The sequence below is a fragment of the Protopterus annectens genome, chromosome 1.part2 (assembly GCF_019279795.1).
Source record: "Protopterus annectens isolate FY-2018-M chromosome 1.part2, PAN1.0, whole genome shotgun sequence".
Lineage (NCBI taxonomy): Eukaryota > Metazoa > Chordata > Ceratodontiformes > Protopteridae > Protopterus > Protopterus annectens.
Genome location: NC_056727.1, coordinates 91,093,279 through 91,110,504, shown reverse-complemented (window position 1 = coordinate 91,110,504; position 17,226 = coordinate 91,093,279). Strand labels below are relative to the sequence as shown.

The window sequence follows — 17,226 nt, the reverse complement described above, 5'->3', positions numbered from 1 at the left end:
ATGTAAAAGCACACCAAAGCAGCTTTCAAGTGCAGATTAAACAACAAGCTACCAAACAACTGAGCCCATCCACAAAGAGATTTGGGGGCACACAAACTAGAAAAGCTAACAACGAGAGAAGTGATTATGTTTGACATAAAATTAAGTAAATGCTGTAAAAAATGCTCAGAACAGTAGTGATCACTCTATAAAGAAAGTACAAGTGCAGTTAATCAAGAAAATATACTTATTTTAGCTTGGATGGTTCTGGGTGGATTTGAAACACTGGAAAAGTGTTGCAGAGTTCTCTGTAAGTGAACAAACAGTCTTGCAACTTGCCTGATTTATAGTAGGGAAACAAGGTTGTCAACTGACTCCTGTGCCCTCTAGCTCATAAACAACTGCATTCTGAGTTCTACAAGAGTGTAGTGAGACCAGCTATGTTGTATGGGTTGGAGACGGTGACATTGACAAAAAGGCAGGAGTCAGAGCTGGAAGTGTCAGAGTTAAAGATGTTAAGATTTGCACTGGGTGTGACAAGGATGGACAGGATTAGGAATCAGTATATTAGAGGGTCAGCTCAGGTTGGACGGTTTGGAGGCCGTCAGAGAGGTAAGATTGCATTGATATGGACATGTGCTGAGGAAGGATGCTGGGTATATTGGGAAAAGGATGCTAAGGATGGAGCTGCCAGGTAAGAGGAAAAGAGGAAGGCCTAAGATAAGGTTTATGGATGTGGTGAGAGAGGACATGCAGGTGTTTGGTGTGACAGAGCAAGATGCAGAGGACAGGAAGAAATGGAAACAGATGATCCGCTGAGGCGACCCCTAACGGGAACAGCTGAAAGAGGAAAAGAAGATTCTATGTTTTCTGCAGTGGTCCCCAACTCAGAGAGCCCAGGTAAACACCTTCTGCCACAAGATGTCTGACCCTGGAATCTGTTAATGTAAAAACACAGCAGAAGTGGCTCTCAAGTGCAGGTTAAACAGCAAACAAGTAGCAGTGCATTCCACCTCAGAAAGACCAGGTAAACAACTGCTGACACAAGGTAGGCAATCCTGGAATTTCTTAATGTAAAAGTACATCAAAAGCAGCTCTCAAGTGTAGATTAAACAACAAGCTACCAGACAACCAAGTCCCCAGCTAATTCACCCTTCTCCAAAGAGATTTGAAGACACACAGACTAGAAATTTTTCCCCAAAATTGAATAAATGCTTTAAAATTGCTCACAAACAGTTGTGTCATGAGCACTTTATAACTTAATCAAGAAAATATTCTTCGCTTAGCTTGGATGGCTCGGGATACATTTGAAACACTGCAAAAGCATTGTAGAATTTTCCTACTCATTTCAATAGGTGAAATGGGATCTTTTACATCCATCTGCACTATCACCAACTTAAACAAATGGATCCTGTGTTTAACATCTCATCTAAAAGGCAATGCATTCAGGAGTGCAGTATCCCACTTATATTGCACTGCAGTGTCAGCAAACGATGTACCTGATGTTGGAATAGAGCTCAAAGCCTTCTGCCCCAGAGGTTTGTGTGCTACATTTTAGGTTCATAGATTTGTACCAGGCTAACAGCCCTTGTGGAACATTTTGAGCCTAGACAATTACCCCCTGAAAAATCACGCCCAGCCCCTTGTGTCTGCAAGGTAAATACCTTGGCCATTATGCCAACCCTCCCTGCCAGTGGTACTGTGTAGTAATGTACTAATTAACTCAGTTATTTGGCATCAGTTTATACTGTCTTCTCCTTTTTTCTGTAATACAGAAAATAACCCATTATATGTTTGTATAATGTACATGTCTTGTATTTACCCCAGTAAAATGTGTGTTGAATGTATTGTATTTTTATGCCTTGATCGCCTAGATCATGGCTAACAAGGTCCTTGGGCCACTTAATTTACATGATTAATAAATGTAAATAAAGTCCCATAAGTTCAGGGATTGTGTTGTGTGGGTATGTATTTTGGTAGTGCATGCAGCATTTACAGGTAAGAATATATTTAAAATACTGTATAAAAGTTGAATTATTGTGGCCTTGGCAGTGTATACTGCATAATATGTGTTGCTGTGTGGTAAGTGCAGAGACTGTGATAGTGTGCAGCCAATTATTTTACATTTTTTATACTGCAGTCAGTATACAGAGGACATACATTTTACTGCTTGTGTAGGGGCTATGTGTTTTTTGTTTTGCTTGTTACATACAAGTTGTACATTGCACTGTTTCAGTAATAATAGAGAATCATTGTATAAAACATAAAACTGCACACGATGCAGCAGAATTAATGTAAAGAACATGTGCAAGAATTAATTGCAGTTGTGTAGTCAGATACTTATAATGTAGGAGTTCATACATGCAAACTTTGTGATATAAACACTACAGTGCAAAAAGCTACCTGTATAATGTCATGTATGCATATACATACTCAGACTCAAGGGAGACATAGCCAATATACTAGCAGACTGATTTAGCCAAAACCCCTCCCTCCTTTCTTTCTAGTATTCTCAGGTCACATACCCACACAGATACATTGTACTCTAACCTCACAAGAATAAGTTCTCAAGGCAATATCTAAGCCCAAGATCACTACACCTATTGGGCTAGATAACATACCAAGCTGCCTACTGGTCAGCCAGAAACATGACTTGTCAGGCTTCATGCCATGTCAGTGGAGGACAGCAACAGTCATTCCCTTATGTAAAAGACCTGGGTAATTATTGATCCATAAGCCTGACCAGTCTCATCTGCAGGGTTATGGAAAGGATCATTATGGAACTGATATACAAGGAGAGGGGTAACCTACAGACTCTTGACCCAACCCAGTTTGAATTTGTCAAAGGCAGATCCTGCCTACTTAACCTGGTCAACTTCTTTGAAAAAATTACTGAAGCAATGGATGAGGGCAAAACAGTCCACACCACATATCTAGACTTCACAAAGACGTTTGACACAATCTCACACTCAGATACTGAAGATAAAATCTCTCAGTTAAAATTCAGTCGTATGTAACTCATTGGATAGCAAATTGGATCACAAGTAGAACCCAGGAAGTTTGGGTGGGCAGCTATACCTCCTCCAAAAGACTTGTCACTAGTGGTGTGCTTTGGTCACTTCTCTTTGGCATTTACTTCTTGGAGATCAAGGCTAATGGTAAGAGTTTGTGGCTGATCAAGTTTGCAAATGACTGCACACTTGGTGCCATTATAAACTCTACAGAAGGCATCAAGATTCTCCAAGACAGTCTGTTCCAAACCAGTAACTTCTATAAAACTATGGACTAAAATTTAATGTCAAAAGGTATGTAATCTTATCGTTCAGCAAGCATGATTCCCTTTGTTACTTTCACATTGACAACACACCCCTGAAAATTGGTAATGTAGTTAATGATCTGTAAACCTCTGTCATGAATGTGCTGTCCTTTGATCACCATGTATCCATTTTTTAAGGAAGTCCTTTTTCATTGCCCACTAATATCTAAGGGTATTGTGCCCAGATCCATGGATATAAGTGCTCCTCAGTACTAGGTACTCATTAGGCTGATCAGTGAATATAATGCCCTTTCACAACTGGAATGACCACAACACTTTCTCATTAAAAAATCAAGGGCCTAAATCATAAAAGCTGTGCAGACCATCTCAAAGCCTTGCCTGTTTTCACAGTATCATACAAACTACTGAGAGGTGCCCTCTGCCTTGAGTATAGAGCTTTAGCAGACCCTTTTCTTTTAGACCTATTATACATTCACAAGTCCAGTGGTATCATAAACACCCATTTGAAGGATCTCAATCTTTTTTGCAAAAGAAATAGAATGTGTTGGAGGGATAGGTTTATATCACAGAGAATAGTGCTTCTGTGGAACACTCTTCAACCCCACATAAAGCAAAGTACTTCTCTTACTTTATTCAAATGTAATTTGGATGAATGCATGGGTAACCACACATTCCCTCCCAGTTTAGCACCCCCTATTTCTAATGGATAGGGGAATATGTAAATGTCCCAACATGCCCTTGTTCAGCCTATCACTGGGTTATTTGTATGCAAAATATAAGGGCTAAAAATGACCATGGTAATGTAAGGCTAGGCTTCACATGATCAGCACAAATCAATAGCCTAGTAAGTGTCTATGAAACATTTATGTTTATATTATTGTTTGTGATCTCTTGCTGTATTAAAAGTTGTCATGATTTACCGCATAACCTTCCTGCACCTCAGATGTTTCTGTGCTAAAATTGGGTAGAATTTCTTAGAAATATGCTGCTGAATGGCAGTTTGACTATAGTAGTTGGAGACCTGGAACGGAGTCGTACAACATCTAAACCTTGATGTGTTTTAAACATGAGTAATGGATTGAAAAAATTAGTATGTGTATAAAATATTAATGTTCAGAGTCTTTTCTTTTTGACATCATTGTTGTTCTTCAAATATGTTTCCACACTTGCAGTATAACTACAATTAGTCACATTTCTCAGAATGGGTAAACACAAGTTGACAAAGTTAATTGACTCCCACAGATATACAGAATGAAAACACTAAATAGATATTGTTTGACGACAAAACTGAGTTTCTGTAGTGATTATGTGTTGCTGTCGTAAGTAATACCTTATTCTTCATCCTTTCATTCTCTCTTTCTTTTCAATCAGGCGCAGCCATATTTCCATTCACAGCCTGTATGCCGTTCTGTGTGATGTGTTGCACTTTGTGCCAGGTTAAGATTCCAACATTATGCTCTGTGTATGCTTTTTGTGTTTCTAATTCCTGTACCACATAATCATTTTTAAAGTACAGACACTGTAAAATGTGCATCCATTGCTTTCGCTTTGTGTTTTGTTGTAAGACCATCAGCATCAGTTCCATATGACAACACACTTGGTCCCTCTGCTGAGTATAACATTTCCTTCTTTGTTTTGCAGGGGCACCCAATACAGCAGAGCTGAGGATTTGTCGTGTGGATAAAAACTGCGGAAGTGTTCAAGGTGGTGATGAAATCTTCTTGCTGTGCGACAAGGTCCAAAAAGGTAGGTAGGCATAGTGAGTTGCTGTTAAAAGCAATTTGCACTAAAAATTCATATGGCAGTATTTCCTGTAAATCATTTACTCTTAATGCTCAGCATAACCAATATGGGAGCAGTAGGCAGATGTGCTTTCCTTACATCTGTTTTTTGAGCTACAGAATGAGGGTGAGCCATTCCATGTTTGCGTATAATGTTTTCATTTTCAAAACATGTTACCTTTACTGTTTAACATAGGTGTTACCTATCATGATGGTAGTACCTTATGCTAATGACTTTCCTGTCAGACTTTGCAAAAGAGACATTATGAAGCTGTAGTGTGACTTACAATAGAATGCCTATATTTCCATAGGATAAATTTTGTTGTTCCATTCTTAAGTATGATTTCACAAGGTCAAAAAAAGGAAGAGGATATTTGAGTAACTTTCTACTCAAACTAATGACAAGTAATAAGGCTGGAACTCAAAAATAAGTATAGGAAGAGGCAAAGGTGAGAAGGCTGTGTGAATGGCAGTATGGCAGGTATGTGCGAATGTAGCTAACAGATCATGAAATGGCAGAAGATACTGGTAGTGAAACAGTCTTATGGTAGGGTCTAGATTAGAATATGAGTTAGGTGCCAGATAGTGAGGAGGGGCTCATAGACATTGTTTTACTGCAGCTCAGGGAAGATACATAGTGACTTGTTCCTGTATATCACATGTTACATGAAGGCTGAAGAGGAGTGCAAATCCATTGCAGTAAACAAAGAAGGAAGAAATAAGGTCACTCTGTTACCCTGCAGTGTCTCTGACAGGGTCTTGTGAGTGAAATGATCTGTAGAATAACTAAAACAAAAGAATACAAGAGAAGTGAGAGAGAGAAGACAGACTGCAGTTACAGAAGAACTTGTAGAAGGAATGAAGAAAGTTTGATACGACAGAGCTGTAGATATCAGCTACAGTGCTCATGCAGCTGTTTATACCTTACTGATGTGCTTGATGGCATACCTCTCAACTGTTCCTGATTTTGACTGAAATTTAACCACTGTCCCTCTTGGTCCCTCCTAAAACTGGTGACTTTTGGAGGAACAGTGGTGAATTGCACTTAATAAATAATGCCAATAAATAAGTTATAGATTTCTTTTACTTCAGAAAATGTATATTAATTAACATTATCTTACTCTGTCAGTGTCTTACGTTAATAGTACTAATATTTTAAAAGTGTCCCAGATTTTTTCTGGATATGTCCCTAATTCTGTTGAATTTTTTTCCTGCTTGGTTGAGAGCTATGCTTGATGGACGTACAGCCAGTTCTTGTTTGATGACTGTAAGTGACAAATTATGATTTCTTTTTAATTCATGCTTCTCATGGAATTTGAATGATATTTCAGTAGCTGAAAGTGTTGGGTTACATAGAAAATATGAATAGGTAAGTCTCACTTTCTTGAACCTGTTCTGCTGTTTCCCCTCCAGCCTACTTTTTCATGTACCTGCGAGAGTTCCTTTATGTCTGCCCCTTGCATTTTTGATTTCATACCTTTCAACTGTCCAGATTTTGCCTCATATTTCTGGTCTTTTCCTTATACAATTCAAGGTTTTTGGAAATCATTGAGGGTTAAAGTCACTAAATAATGACAGAAGATTGAGTTTCAGACTTCAGACCCCTAAGAAAATGCATGCTAATGCAAAAGCTGTTATCTTATCAACTTTCTAAGTTTTTAAGAGCAATATTTAAAAATTATCTCTATTTTGGGATTTTGTCCTCCCATATTGTTGGCTTTGTCCAGATTTCTTTTGCTAAGAGGATGAGAGGTTTGCTTAATTTCCATCACTATTTTTGATTCCACAGCCTTGTCCTAATTAAGCCATTTTTATGCAAATTAGATAATTTAGTAGTTGGTAAAGACCAGGACCTGTTTTACCTTTCTTTGTCAGAAGGAATGGAAAAGATTTACCATTCTGTTTCAGACTGAATTTCCATTATAGATGTTTGTACTGGCTAAACCCACCCATCTGGTCAGCAAACAATAAAATAAATAAAGTGGTGCTGAATAATCCTTACTCATATTTGTTGGTGATGGCTTTTGGAGTGGACATTGGAGGATTAAAGTTTAACTTTTCTATACTAAGCAATGATTACAGAGCTGAATAAACATTATTTTGGCAAAGAGAAAGGAATGACATTTTATCCTACGTAGCCAGAAAACTATTTCAAGTACGGAATGTCTGAATATATAAATAATGACTGTTAAGTATCAAAATGTGCTTTCTGTGGAGGCTTGGCTGTCTGTGGGATTTTGTTGCACTAAAATGTATACCATTTGAGAAGGAACACATGTTTTGTGATAAATGTGCATTGTCTGAAAAAAAAAAGAATTTGAATGCTAATGCCATGGCTGTGCAAATAAATGTTACCACTTTATGTGCAGAATGCTCTTCTTTCCAAATTTAATTTGCTAGTACACATTCATATTGATGAGCCACTGGAAGGGCTATTGGTATGCAGGGTATTAGTATTGTAGTGGTACCAGGGCTTGTATTAGCTGCAGGTGAACACAGGATTACTAAAGCCTTGCTACATAAACAGAATGAGACCATATTAGTATTGTCTGCCCAATGGAATGCCTAATAAGTGTGGGGCATTGCTAAGAAGGGACGGTAATGGTGGTGATGAAGTAGGAATAGGATTGATAATCGAGAATACTTGACCCTTTTGGTGTTTTTATACCTGTCAGAATTATGTAATGGCGTAATTTGATAGCTGTTACATCATTTTGTCAGGTGCAGAGGTTACTGAAGTGGTTTCCACACAGATAAATACAATGTTGTCTGTCAAATACAGGTAACATTTTTTACTTTTAAATTAATTCTGTTTATGGGGGGAGGGCTAGTACACCCCTTAACCTCAACTCTCTATATTTGAAGCATACTAGGGGAGGAGGATTAAAGGGGCTACCCACTCTTACATTCAGATTATTAGATCAGTTGTCTGCCTATCCAGTTATCTATCTACCTGCCTTCCTCTTTATCTACTCTGCCTATGTACTTCAAGTCTGTCTACCTACCACTTTAAGTAAATTAATGCAGGGTTGTACACACTTGGTTAAAACTGGAAAAATAAAAAGTACAGGTGGTAATGGTTTACTCTTCACAAAATAATGTCTGTAATTGCTGGATTAGGGAGGGTCTTCTGACCATGAGGAAGATGTTAGAAGTAAAGAAAAAAGGGGATAATAATGTTAAATTGAAGGGTTTGAATAGCCTTGAAAAAATGCAGTGAAACATTTACAGCTGAATGTCAAAAGTATGAAGAAAACATTTGTTTTAGGTATTTTGCCTCAGTCTCAGGTATATATTAGTAATTTGCTACATGTACAAATATTGCATGATGAGCATGGTGTGTTAAAAATGTTAAAAATGGATGATGGAGATTATTGGACAATTCTGGTTGGGCAGTATATAAAAAAGTGCATCTTTGGTTTAATAGGACATCTGTGCTGTATCTGATAAAGGATGCCAAAGAACATTAGAGATTTGTAGCTCTTTATGTCAGAGTTAAAAGATCAGACAAGTTGTGTCTTTAGTATTCATAAGTTCATAGGAGGTTACTAGGCTAATGGCCCTAGAGCCTTAACAAGCTTAGCCATGTAATACCCTTGTTCCCTCACTGACCATGGTTAAGATGGTCATTGTTAGCAGTGAGAATCAGTGATTAGCACCGACTGCCCCTCTCCATGAGGGACATAGGTTCCACCCTCAGGGTGAATTTATGGTCTCCCATCCAGTTGTCTAGGTTGCACTTAAATAGGGTCATTGAGGAGCTCTGCTTCAACATGAAGTGGGAGTTTATTCCAGAGGAGTGGCAATCTCTGGGATACATATCTGTCTCTCCAACATGTTCTGTTTATGTCTCAGGCATTGAGATCCCTTGAGCGAGTGACTCTTGCCCCATTTGATTTGCTGACATGCAGCATTTCTATTAGGGTGGGGTCAGAGATCACTATGTAGGCCAGGCACAGGTTGCCTCTCAGTAGCCTGTAAGATACAGAGTACAGGGACAGGGACTTCAGTCTTTCCATTTTGGATATGTTTTGGAGGCCCTCAGTTTTTGTGGTTAGAAACCTTTGTGGTCTCTCCAGTTGTTGCAGGCATCTGGTGAGGTACATGCAAAAGGGAGTATTGTACTCAGTTAGTGGTCTGTTGAGGGTCGAGTAAAAAGGAGTTATACCATCCTTAGTCTTAGATGCAATGCCCTAATTCAAGAGATGTGCAACACAGAAGCCTTTCCTTACCACTGTGGAGACACAGTGATCAAAATGTAAACTGCTGTCAACCTGTGTTTTCAAGGCTTTCACCACTGTGTTTGAGCTTAGGGGGGTGCTGTCTGTAATGTAATTTGCAGGGTCCACTTTTCTGACAAAGGGGATAATGATGCACTTTTTTGTGTTTATTTTAGACTGTGACTCTGGCACCATTTGTTAGTTTGAGTTAGCCCCTTTTGTAATATGTTAGCATCATTGGGGGACTCATTGATTGCACCTAGTTTGTAGTCATCTGTGAACTTGCTAAGCCACAGGCCGTCTACTTCTGCCTGGATGTCCCAGAAGTAAATTCCAAATAGCAGAGGGCCCAGCACAGATCCCCGTGGTACACCACTGGTAACTGGTCTACTGGTAAAGGTGGAATCCCCAACTTTGACAGTATGCATTCTGTCAGTGAGTCAGTTTGCTACTCATCTAGTGACATATAGGTGAATCCACAGCTGAGAGAGTTTCTCAAGGATACCTGAGTGAGAGGTTGTTGAACAAAATCCAAATAAGTTCCAGGCAGCCAGGTAGACTGGATTCCAGATGTAACTTTAAATCAAAATAAATTTATTTGTATATAGCGCTTTTCATCCAATTCTATAGATGAACTTTAGATACACTGTTACTAAATAAAATGGTGCTTAAAATACCCTCCCTTACTAGTCATGTGATCAAAAGACCAATCAAGAATTTAAAGTATAGAACTGGACGAAAAGCACTTTATACAAATAAATTTATTTTGATTTAAAGTTACATCTGGAGTCCAGTCTATCTGCCTGCCTGGAACTTGTTTGGATTTTGTTCATCAGTCTGCTTTTTGCGTTTGTTTATCCTTGAGTGAGAGATTGTGTCAAAAGCCTTGGCTAAGTCAAGGTAGGTGGTATGTACTGCTTGACCCTCATCCAGGGCTTTGGTGACATTCTCAAAGAAGTCCACAGGTTTAATAAGCAAGACCTGCCCTTAACAAAGCCAAACTAGGTCAGGTCCTTGTTGATAAGGTCCATGATGATTCTTTCCATGGCCCAGGGTTTGTTGAAGAACCTCCTTTGTGTAAGGGGTTTACTGTTTCTGTTCTCCACTCTGCTAGAGCAAAGCCAATGCTCAGGCTGCGGCTGAAGAAAGTGCCAAGTGGTTCCACTAGGTCTTGTTTTAGATTGTTTAGTAAGCAACCTGAGATGTTATCTAGTCCCATGAAGGCTGTGTTTTTGGCCTTGGAGAGGGTGGATATGACCTGAGATGCTAGGTAGTGGACTGGTGACAAGGGATGCTTTGGTATGTATCTGGGGGATAGGGAGCTGAAGTTTGTGCCATATCTGTCCGCCAACAGGTTGGCAATTTCTACAGGTTCAGTGTGAGCAGTACCATCCACAATCAGTTTGACTCATAGCTGGGCACTCCCTTTAAGATTTTGTACATAGCTAAAGAAAGTCTTATGATTGTGTTTAGCTAGAGATGCTAATTTAGCCTCGTAATTGCCTTTAGAGGACTTTACAAGATATCTGATTTGCTTATTCAAGCTGTGGAGGTTATTCTTTTTCTAGTGAGTAGGTTCTGTCTTGTTCCAGGATAACAGTTTCTTCCTTTTGTTATATAACCTATTTATACTTGCGGTCCACCAGGGTGGCCTATTTCTTTGGGAGGACCCGCTTTTGATCCTGACAGTTACTGCCAAATCTATACAGTTGTTTAAATGTCTGTACAGGGTATTTGTGTACTCCTCTGCATAGGAGTCATTGTTGGTCATGTTAGCAGGGGGTTTGAAACTTTTTATACCCTCGCTTAGTAGGCTACAGTTACTTTAGGGACATTTTCCAGTTTGTTTGCTCCTGTGGGGGTGTCCAGTTTGATCTTTACTTCAAATAAGATATATTATTTATGGTCTGATCTCACCAGGGAGGGTAACACACAGGGGATAGTGCAGTGACCCCCATGTTGATGAGTACCATGTCCAGGACATTTGAGCCCCTTGTTGGGGTGCAGACTAGCTGTTCCAGAGCATTTGAATTAACAAAGTCCAGGAACCTCAGGGCAATCACATTTATGCTTGTGTATGTTGTCTATTCTATGGAAGAATAGTTGAAATCTCCCATGACCAAAGTGTTTGGCTGTATATGGAGTGATTCTAGCAAGTCCAGTTAATCTGTGTGTTTCTCTTTATTCATGGAGGGGGACCTGTAGTGGTGAGGTGATTTTAACAGGGAGTATGGGAAGCATCAGAAGAAGGCTTTCCATAGTAATCAAGCATTGGAGGGTGGTACTGGCAGAAGTGGAATGCATAAAGTTGATTTAGCTACCTCTTTTAATGATCAGCCATATTGATAAATGGTGTCTGAGTTTGAATCCTTCCATGCTGCTAATTTGTTTGATGACCCTAACATTTCCTGAATGTGCTTTCTGAAAGACTGTTGTTTTTGCCAGGCTGCTTCACAGCTTTTAGCTGAAGAGACAATGGTCTTTAATCTGTCTGATATAAAAGTGGACTGCTAATTACAAGTTAAAGTAGATGTGATAAACAGACCAAGGGTTTTTGTAAGAGGCTAATGCAAACTGGATGTAGTCAATATCTTAGTAATAGGAATTAGTACTAGAATCGTTGCCACCACTTGTATAGATGGCCATATAGATGTGATCTCTATATGAAAGCAGGCATTTAGGAAATAATATTTGATGAACAGGATAAGTGCATAGAAGAATGCAGACAGAAGCAGCTACTCAGAAAGATATGTTAAAGGATTAAGCATACTGCAGACTGGTAAAAGAAAACAAGAGTGTTGGCAAAGGTGATGTTGCTAACTGTAGTTTTGTATGTAGCAGATGTCTAGCCATGGCCAAGAACTGTAGAGATACAGTTACACAGTAACTTTTATGGCCGATTTAGGGATCTTTCCTTAATTCATGTAAGAGGACAGTCTTGTGTTTGGCAATCACTAAAGGTGTTCAGGGTGTGTTTATCCCAGTAATGTTTTCCTTTTCTGTTTTTCCTCAGTAAAAAAATACTTTGTATTTTCAGCAACTGTATGTGGAGACAGTAGATGTGGGTTTTATGATGGAGCCTGGAAACTGTGAAAGCAGAATAAGTGGATGAATTTGTGCAGAGCTGATAGAGCTGATATAACAGAGCTAATTTCCTGGCTGTGTTAGATTCTCTAACCATCTGATATACAAACTGATAAGTATACTTTTTTGCACTGTACAGCATTTTTGTGTCCTTTCTTGTCTCCACTGTTTTTCCCGACTCCCACATTCCAAGGGGATCCAGTATCTGTCTGCCTGGGATGACATGGTCGACAGGCCTCAATGCTTTGCCAGAGATGGCCTCCACCTGTCACCACTGGGTTTCTGGATCTTGGCCAAGGCTCCCACCTCTCCCATTGTGCCTTTTTTAGGCACTATCCCAAAAACAAATCTTCCAACATAAAGGATTTGTCAAAAGCAAATTGAAGGTCATGCTGTTTAACACTAGGAGCCTTAACCTGAAAATGCACTCACTGGAAGCTGTCCTTGCATTGGAAGATGCTGATGTCTGTGCGGTCACAGAAACTTGGTTCAGGGCTGCAGAAAGCACCTCTTCCTTACCGGCTATACCTCATTCCACACATTCCGACCCCAAAATAAGATCTGGAAGACTAAGGGTGGTTGTGTCTCTGTCTTCATTAAGGACAGGCACACCTCCAGACTGATTTGCCAGCATGATGCACTGGAACTATTCCAGGAGCAACTGACAGTTGGCAAGACACCCATCCAAGTTATAGCTAGCTATAGACCCCCCCCTCCATGACTCAGGACACCCACTTTTCTTACCTGGATCTACTTGACTTCATCAAAGTACCCTCTAACACCCTGATCCTTGGTGACTTCAGCTACCCCACCATAGACTGGGTGAACTGTTCCTGCAGTAATGCACTCACTCAGTGATTCCTTGACTTCATCAGTTCTAATGCACTAGACCAGCTTGTCTCATTCCTCACAAGGGGAGATAACATTCTGAACTTGGTTCTCACCAACATGGGTGACCGCTGCACCACTCCCATAGTATGTTCTTCCCTGGTAAAGTTTCTATCCCACACAACCATAATCAAGCTAGAAAACTTCTCAAAAGCTGACTGCAACCTCCTAAGGGAGGGTATCTGTAGCTTCACAGCACTGTCCCCCTCAGAGAATGCAGACAACTATGCTGAGCAGTATGCCGATACAGTATACAAGCACCTGTACAACTGTATGGACTCATCCATATACAACAGAACTAAAACCTGCTCCACAAGAAAACACAGACCTGTTTGGTGGGCATCCTCTATCATCAGGCTTTACAACAAAAGGAATAAACTGTTGTCCAAGGGTAAAAATGAACATATTCCAAATTGGAAGAACTCCCTCCTTAGCCTCAACAAGCAAATTAGATCACTAGTGAATGCCTCCAAGGGCAATTATGAATTGAAACTAGCCTCCGAAACAAGGGAAACTACAAAGTTACATCAGGAACCTCCATGGCAAAGCCCATGTTTGTTCAGAATTAGTACTTAACACTATCACGTACACCGATCCTGTTGGTCTAGTCAACCTGCTAGCAGATAGGTTCAGCGCAAACATCACCCCCCTGTCCACCCCAAAGGCCCTTTTGACATCCTTGATATTTATCCCACACCTCACATCTCTGTAGATCTAGTGTTAAAGGCCCTATCCAAGGCAAAGAACACAACTTCCATGGGAACAGATAGTATCCCAAGCTGTATTCTGCACCATCTCTGGCAAGAACTAGCTTTGCCATTGAACACCCTGTTCAACCACAGACTAAGTACAGGCTTCATTCCAGCAGAGTGGAGAACTGCCATTGTCATCCCCTTGCACAAAGGTGGTGCCAGTACTGACCCTGGAAACTATCGCCCCGTTAGTTTGACAAGTCTGATCTGTAAAGCCATGGACTGTATTCTTATGGATCTCATAAATAATAATTCTCTGGCAAGAACTGGCTTTGCCATTGAGCACCCTGTTCAACCACAGACTAAGTACAGGCTTCATTCCAGCAGAGTGGAGAACTGCCATTGTCATCCCCTTGCACAAAGGTGTGGTGCCAGTACTGACCCTGGAAACTATCGCCCCATTAGTTTGACAAGTCTGATCTGTAAAGCCATGGAGTGTATTATTATGGATCTCATAAACAAGGACATCGGCAATCTCCAAGCACTTGACCTCCACCCAGTTTGGATTCGTTAAGGGCAGTTCTTGCCTGTTGAACCTGGTTGACATCTTTGAGACTGTTACCAAGGCCCTGGATAAGGGATAGTCAGTGCATACAGCTTACCTTGACTTGGCTAAGGCCTTTAACACAATCCCCCACTCAGGCATCATCAAAAAGTTAACACAACTTGGCATACATCTCTGTCTCATCAGGTGAGGGGCCAGCTTGCTCACCGACAGGACCCTCAAAGTCAAAATAGGTGCCTCCACCTCCAGTAGCAGTCCTGTCACTAGTGGAGTAGCCAGGGATCAGTCCTGGCACCTGTATTGTTTGACATCTACTTCTCAGAGGTTCAGACAAAGACAAAAGGCCTGTGGCTGACCAAGTTTGCGGACGACTGTAAGTTGGGTGCTGTCATTGGCTCCCCATATTATGTTAACATACTGCAAGAGAGTCTCATAGCAACTAATGACTGGTGCCACAGTCATGGCTTCAAGCTAAACACAAAAAAAAAAAAAGTATCCTCATACCATTCAGCAAAAACACGACCCCCAATGACTACCATATCAGTGGCAACCCCATAAGCACACAACCTGTGGTAAGAGACCTGGGCACTCATGTTGATAACAACCACACATTCGACCATCGTGTAGTGGCAGTGGTCAGAAAAGCCTTTTACTTGGTTCAATTATTTTATTATTTATTTATTTGACATTTGTTAACCAGGTTAGTCAAACTGGCTAGAACCCCATTTTCAGTGGAGACCTGAGGAGAAAAGCTCCGGTAGAGACAATTTACATTAGAAATGTTACTAGCACATACAGAGCTCCAATATAGTTGAATTACAGAAAAAGTTTCAAGTACATATAGAGAATTATTATATATATTATACATAAGTTACAGAGATACGGTGAATAATAATAAATAAGTTCAAGTAATACAGAGTAAGTATAGTACAGTAATGTGATTACAAGTAACTTTTAAATTTTTATTACACAGACAGAATAATTCATTTGGATATTCCAAGAGAGTGGAAGAGATTATTACAGAGAAGAGAAGAGTCTGTATTTGAGCAAGACAATATGTATATATGTACATGTGGTGGAGCAGAAAAGGCTAAGGGTTTAATCATAGAGAAAGATTAAAATTAGGGAGGGAAGAAAACAAAGTGAAAAATTAGGAGGATAAGTTGATGGAGTCAGTGGAGAAGGGGAAAGGAAATACAGTAGTGGAGTGGATTAGGAAGGGGCATAACAGGGACAAGTCTTGGTCTTAAGAAGGTGTAGTTACTTTTTAAAGTGTTTAGGGTGGAGAATAGATCTTAGGTGGATGGGGAGTTTGTTCCAAGCTTGGGCTATGGTGGATTTGTTGAGTATCTCATAAGTAAAGGGCTTGCATCCAGAAAAAAGGAGGTTATTACCTGTCTGTACTCCTCCCCTCATTAGACCAATAATTGAGTATAATGCCCTGTTGGGTATGTACCTCTCCAAACATCTGCACCAACTGGAAAGGACACTGAAATACCTCATAAAGAGAATCCATGGCCTCCAACACCTGTCCTATGTGGACAGGCTCAAATCACTATCACTCTGTTCGGTATCGTACAAATTATTCAGGGTTGATCTGTGTGTCGCCTACAAGGCAATCTTGGACCCTGCCCTACTAGAGATGCTCCATATCCATAAGTTTAACTCCTCGCGCTTTACCCGCTCGATAGGCCTGAATCTAATATGCAACATCAACAACACCTGCTGAAAAGAGAGGTTTGTCTCCCAGAGGCCACCCCATCTCTCTGGAATAGACTTCCCATACATGTCAAACAGAGCACCTCGCTGATCCTCTTCAAGCGCAACCTTAATGAATGTGTTATAGTCATAAATAAATACCATTAAGAATTTACTTTATATGCCTTTAGTCACGAACAACACTTCAGGATGTGCAAACAGAAATTTTATTCTTACAGCGCTGGGAGTCAGTCTTCATAGCCTTTGATGAAGCATTGTCACTTTACATACAAAAATATGTATTTTTATACATTTTCTTATCAAACTGGTCATTCAGTTTCATTACGTTACAATGACTGTGTCCTATAGAAAACTTTGCAAATGTCCTCATCCCTCGTGATTTTCACCTCAGACGTCACGTGAACACCTTCCTATACAGGATCCACCTGCTTCCATGGGGTATTGTTTCTGACCTTGGATGTTTCAAACCTGCCCTAGCAACAACGCACTCCTAGTATGGAGGAGTCAGGCTAACAAATTCCTTTTGTAGTAACTGCTACACATACTATTCTCTCTTATTACATACTAAAAGAATGCAGTTTAAATGACAGCAATACTGTGGCTTATGAAGCTGTATTTTTCCCAGCCCTGCATACAAATTATAGTTGTTTTTTAACGCTCATATTATAGCATCATTAATAAACTGAAATCAATACACATTTTAATAAGCTGGTCTTGTCCCATAACAGTTTCCTCCCACTGACACTATCAGTGTCGTATCATACATATAATTATATTTTTCTTAACTTGATAAAATACGCCTCAGCGTCATGGTATTCGTTTTTGGATGTGCTGTCCATCTCTTTGACCCTTTGTTCCATGAAGATTGCCAGTTTTTCCTGTTCCTCATGATAGTCACTAATATATGAACAGCAACAACTCCCTATGAGGGCACATGACCCCCCCCCTTTTGCAGCAAGCATTATATCAAGTGCCATTCGATTCTGTAACACCATAGTTCACATTTCAGTCATTTCTCGAT

At 40.1% G+C, this 17,226-nt stretch overlaps 1 protein-coding gene across 4 annotated transcripts in view; it reads left to right on the top strand.

The window, feature by feature from the left end:
• The window catches only part of LOC122788049 (proto-oncogene c-Rel-like), a 2,508,512-nt gene that overhangs the window by 1,662,238 nt on the left and 829,048 nt on the right, over nt 1-17,226 (top strand). For all 4 annotated transcript variants that reach the window (XM_044054974.1, XM_044054987.1, XM_044054981.1 and 1 more), the window contains exon 6: nt 4,898-5,002. In XM_044054974.1, the coding sequence (XP_043910909.1) occupies nt 4,898-5,002 (105 nt within the window). The remainder of the gene's footprint in view (nt 1-4,897; nt 5,003-17,226) is intronic.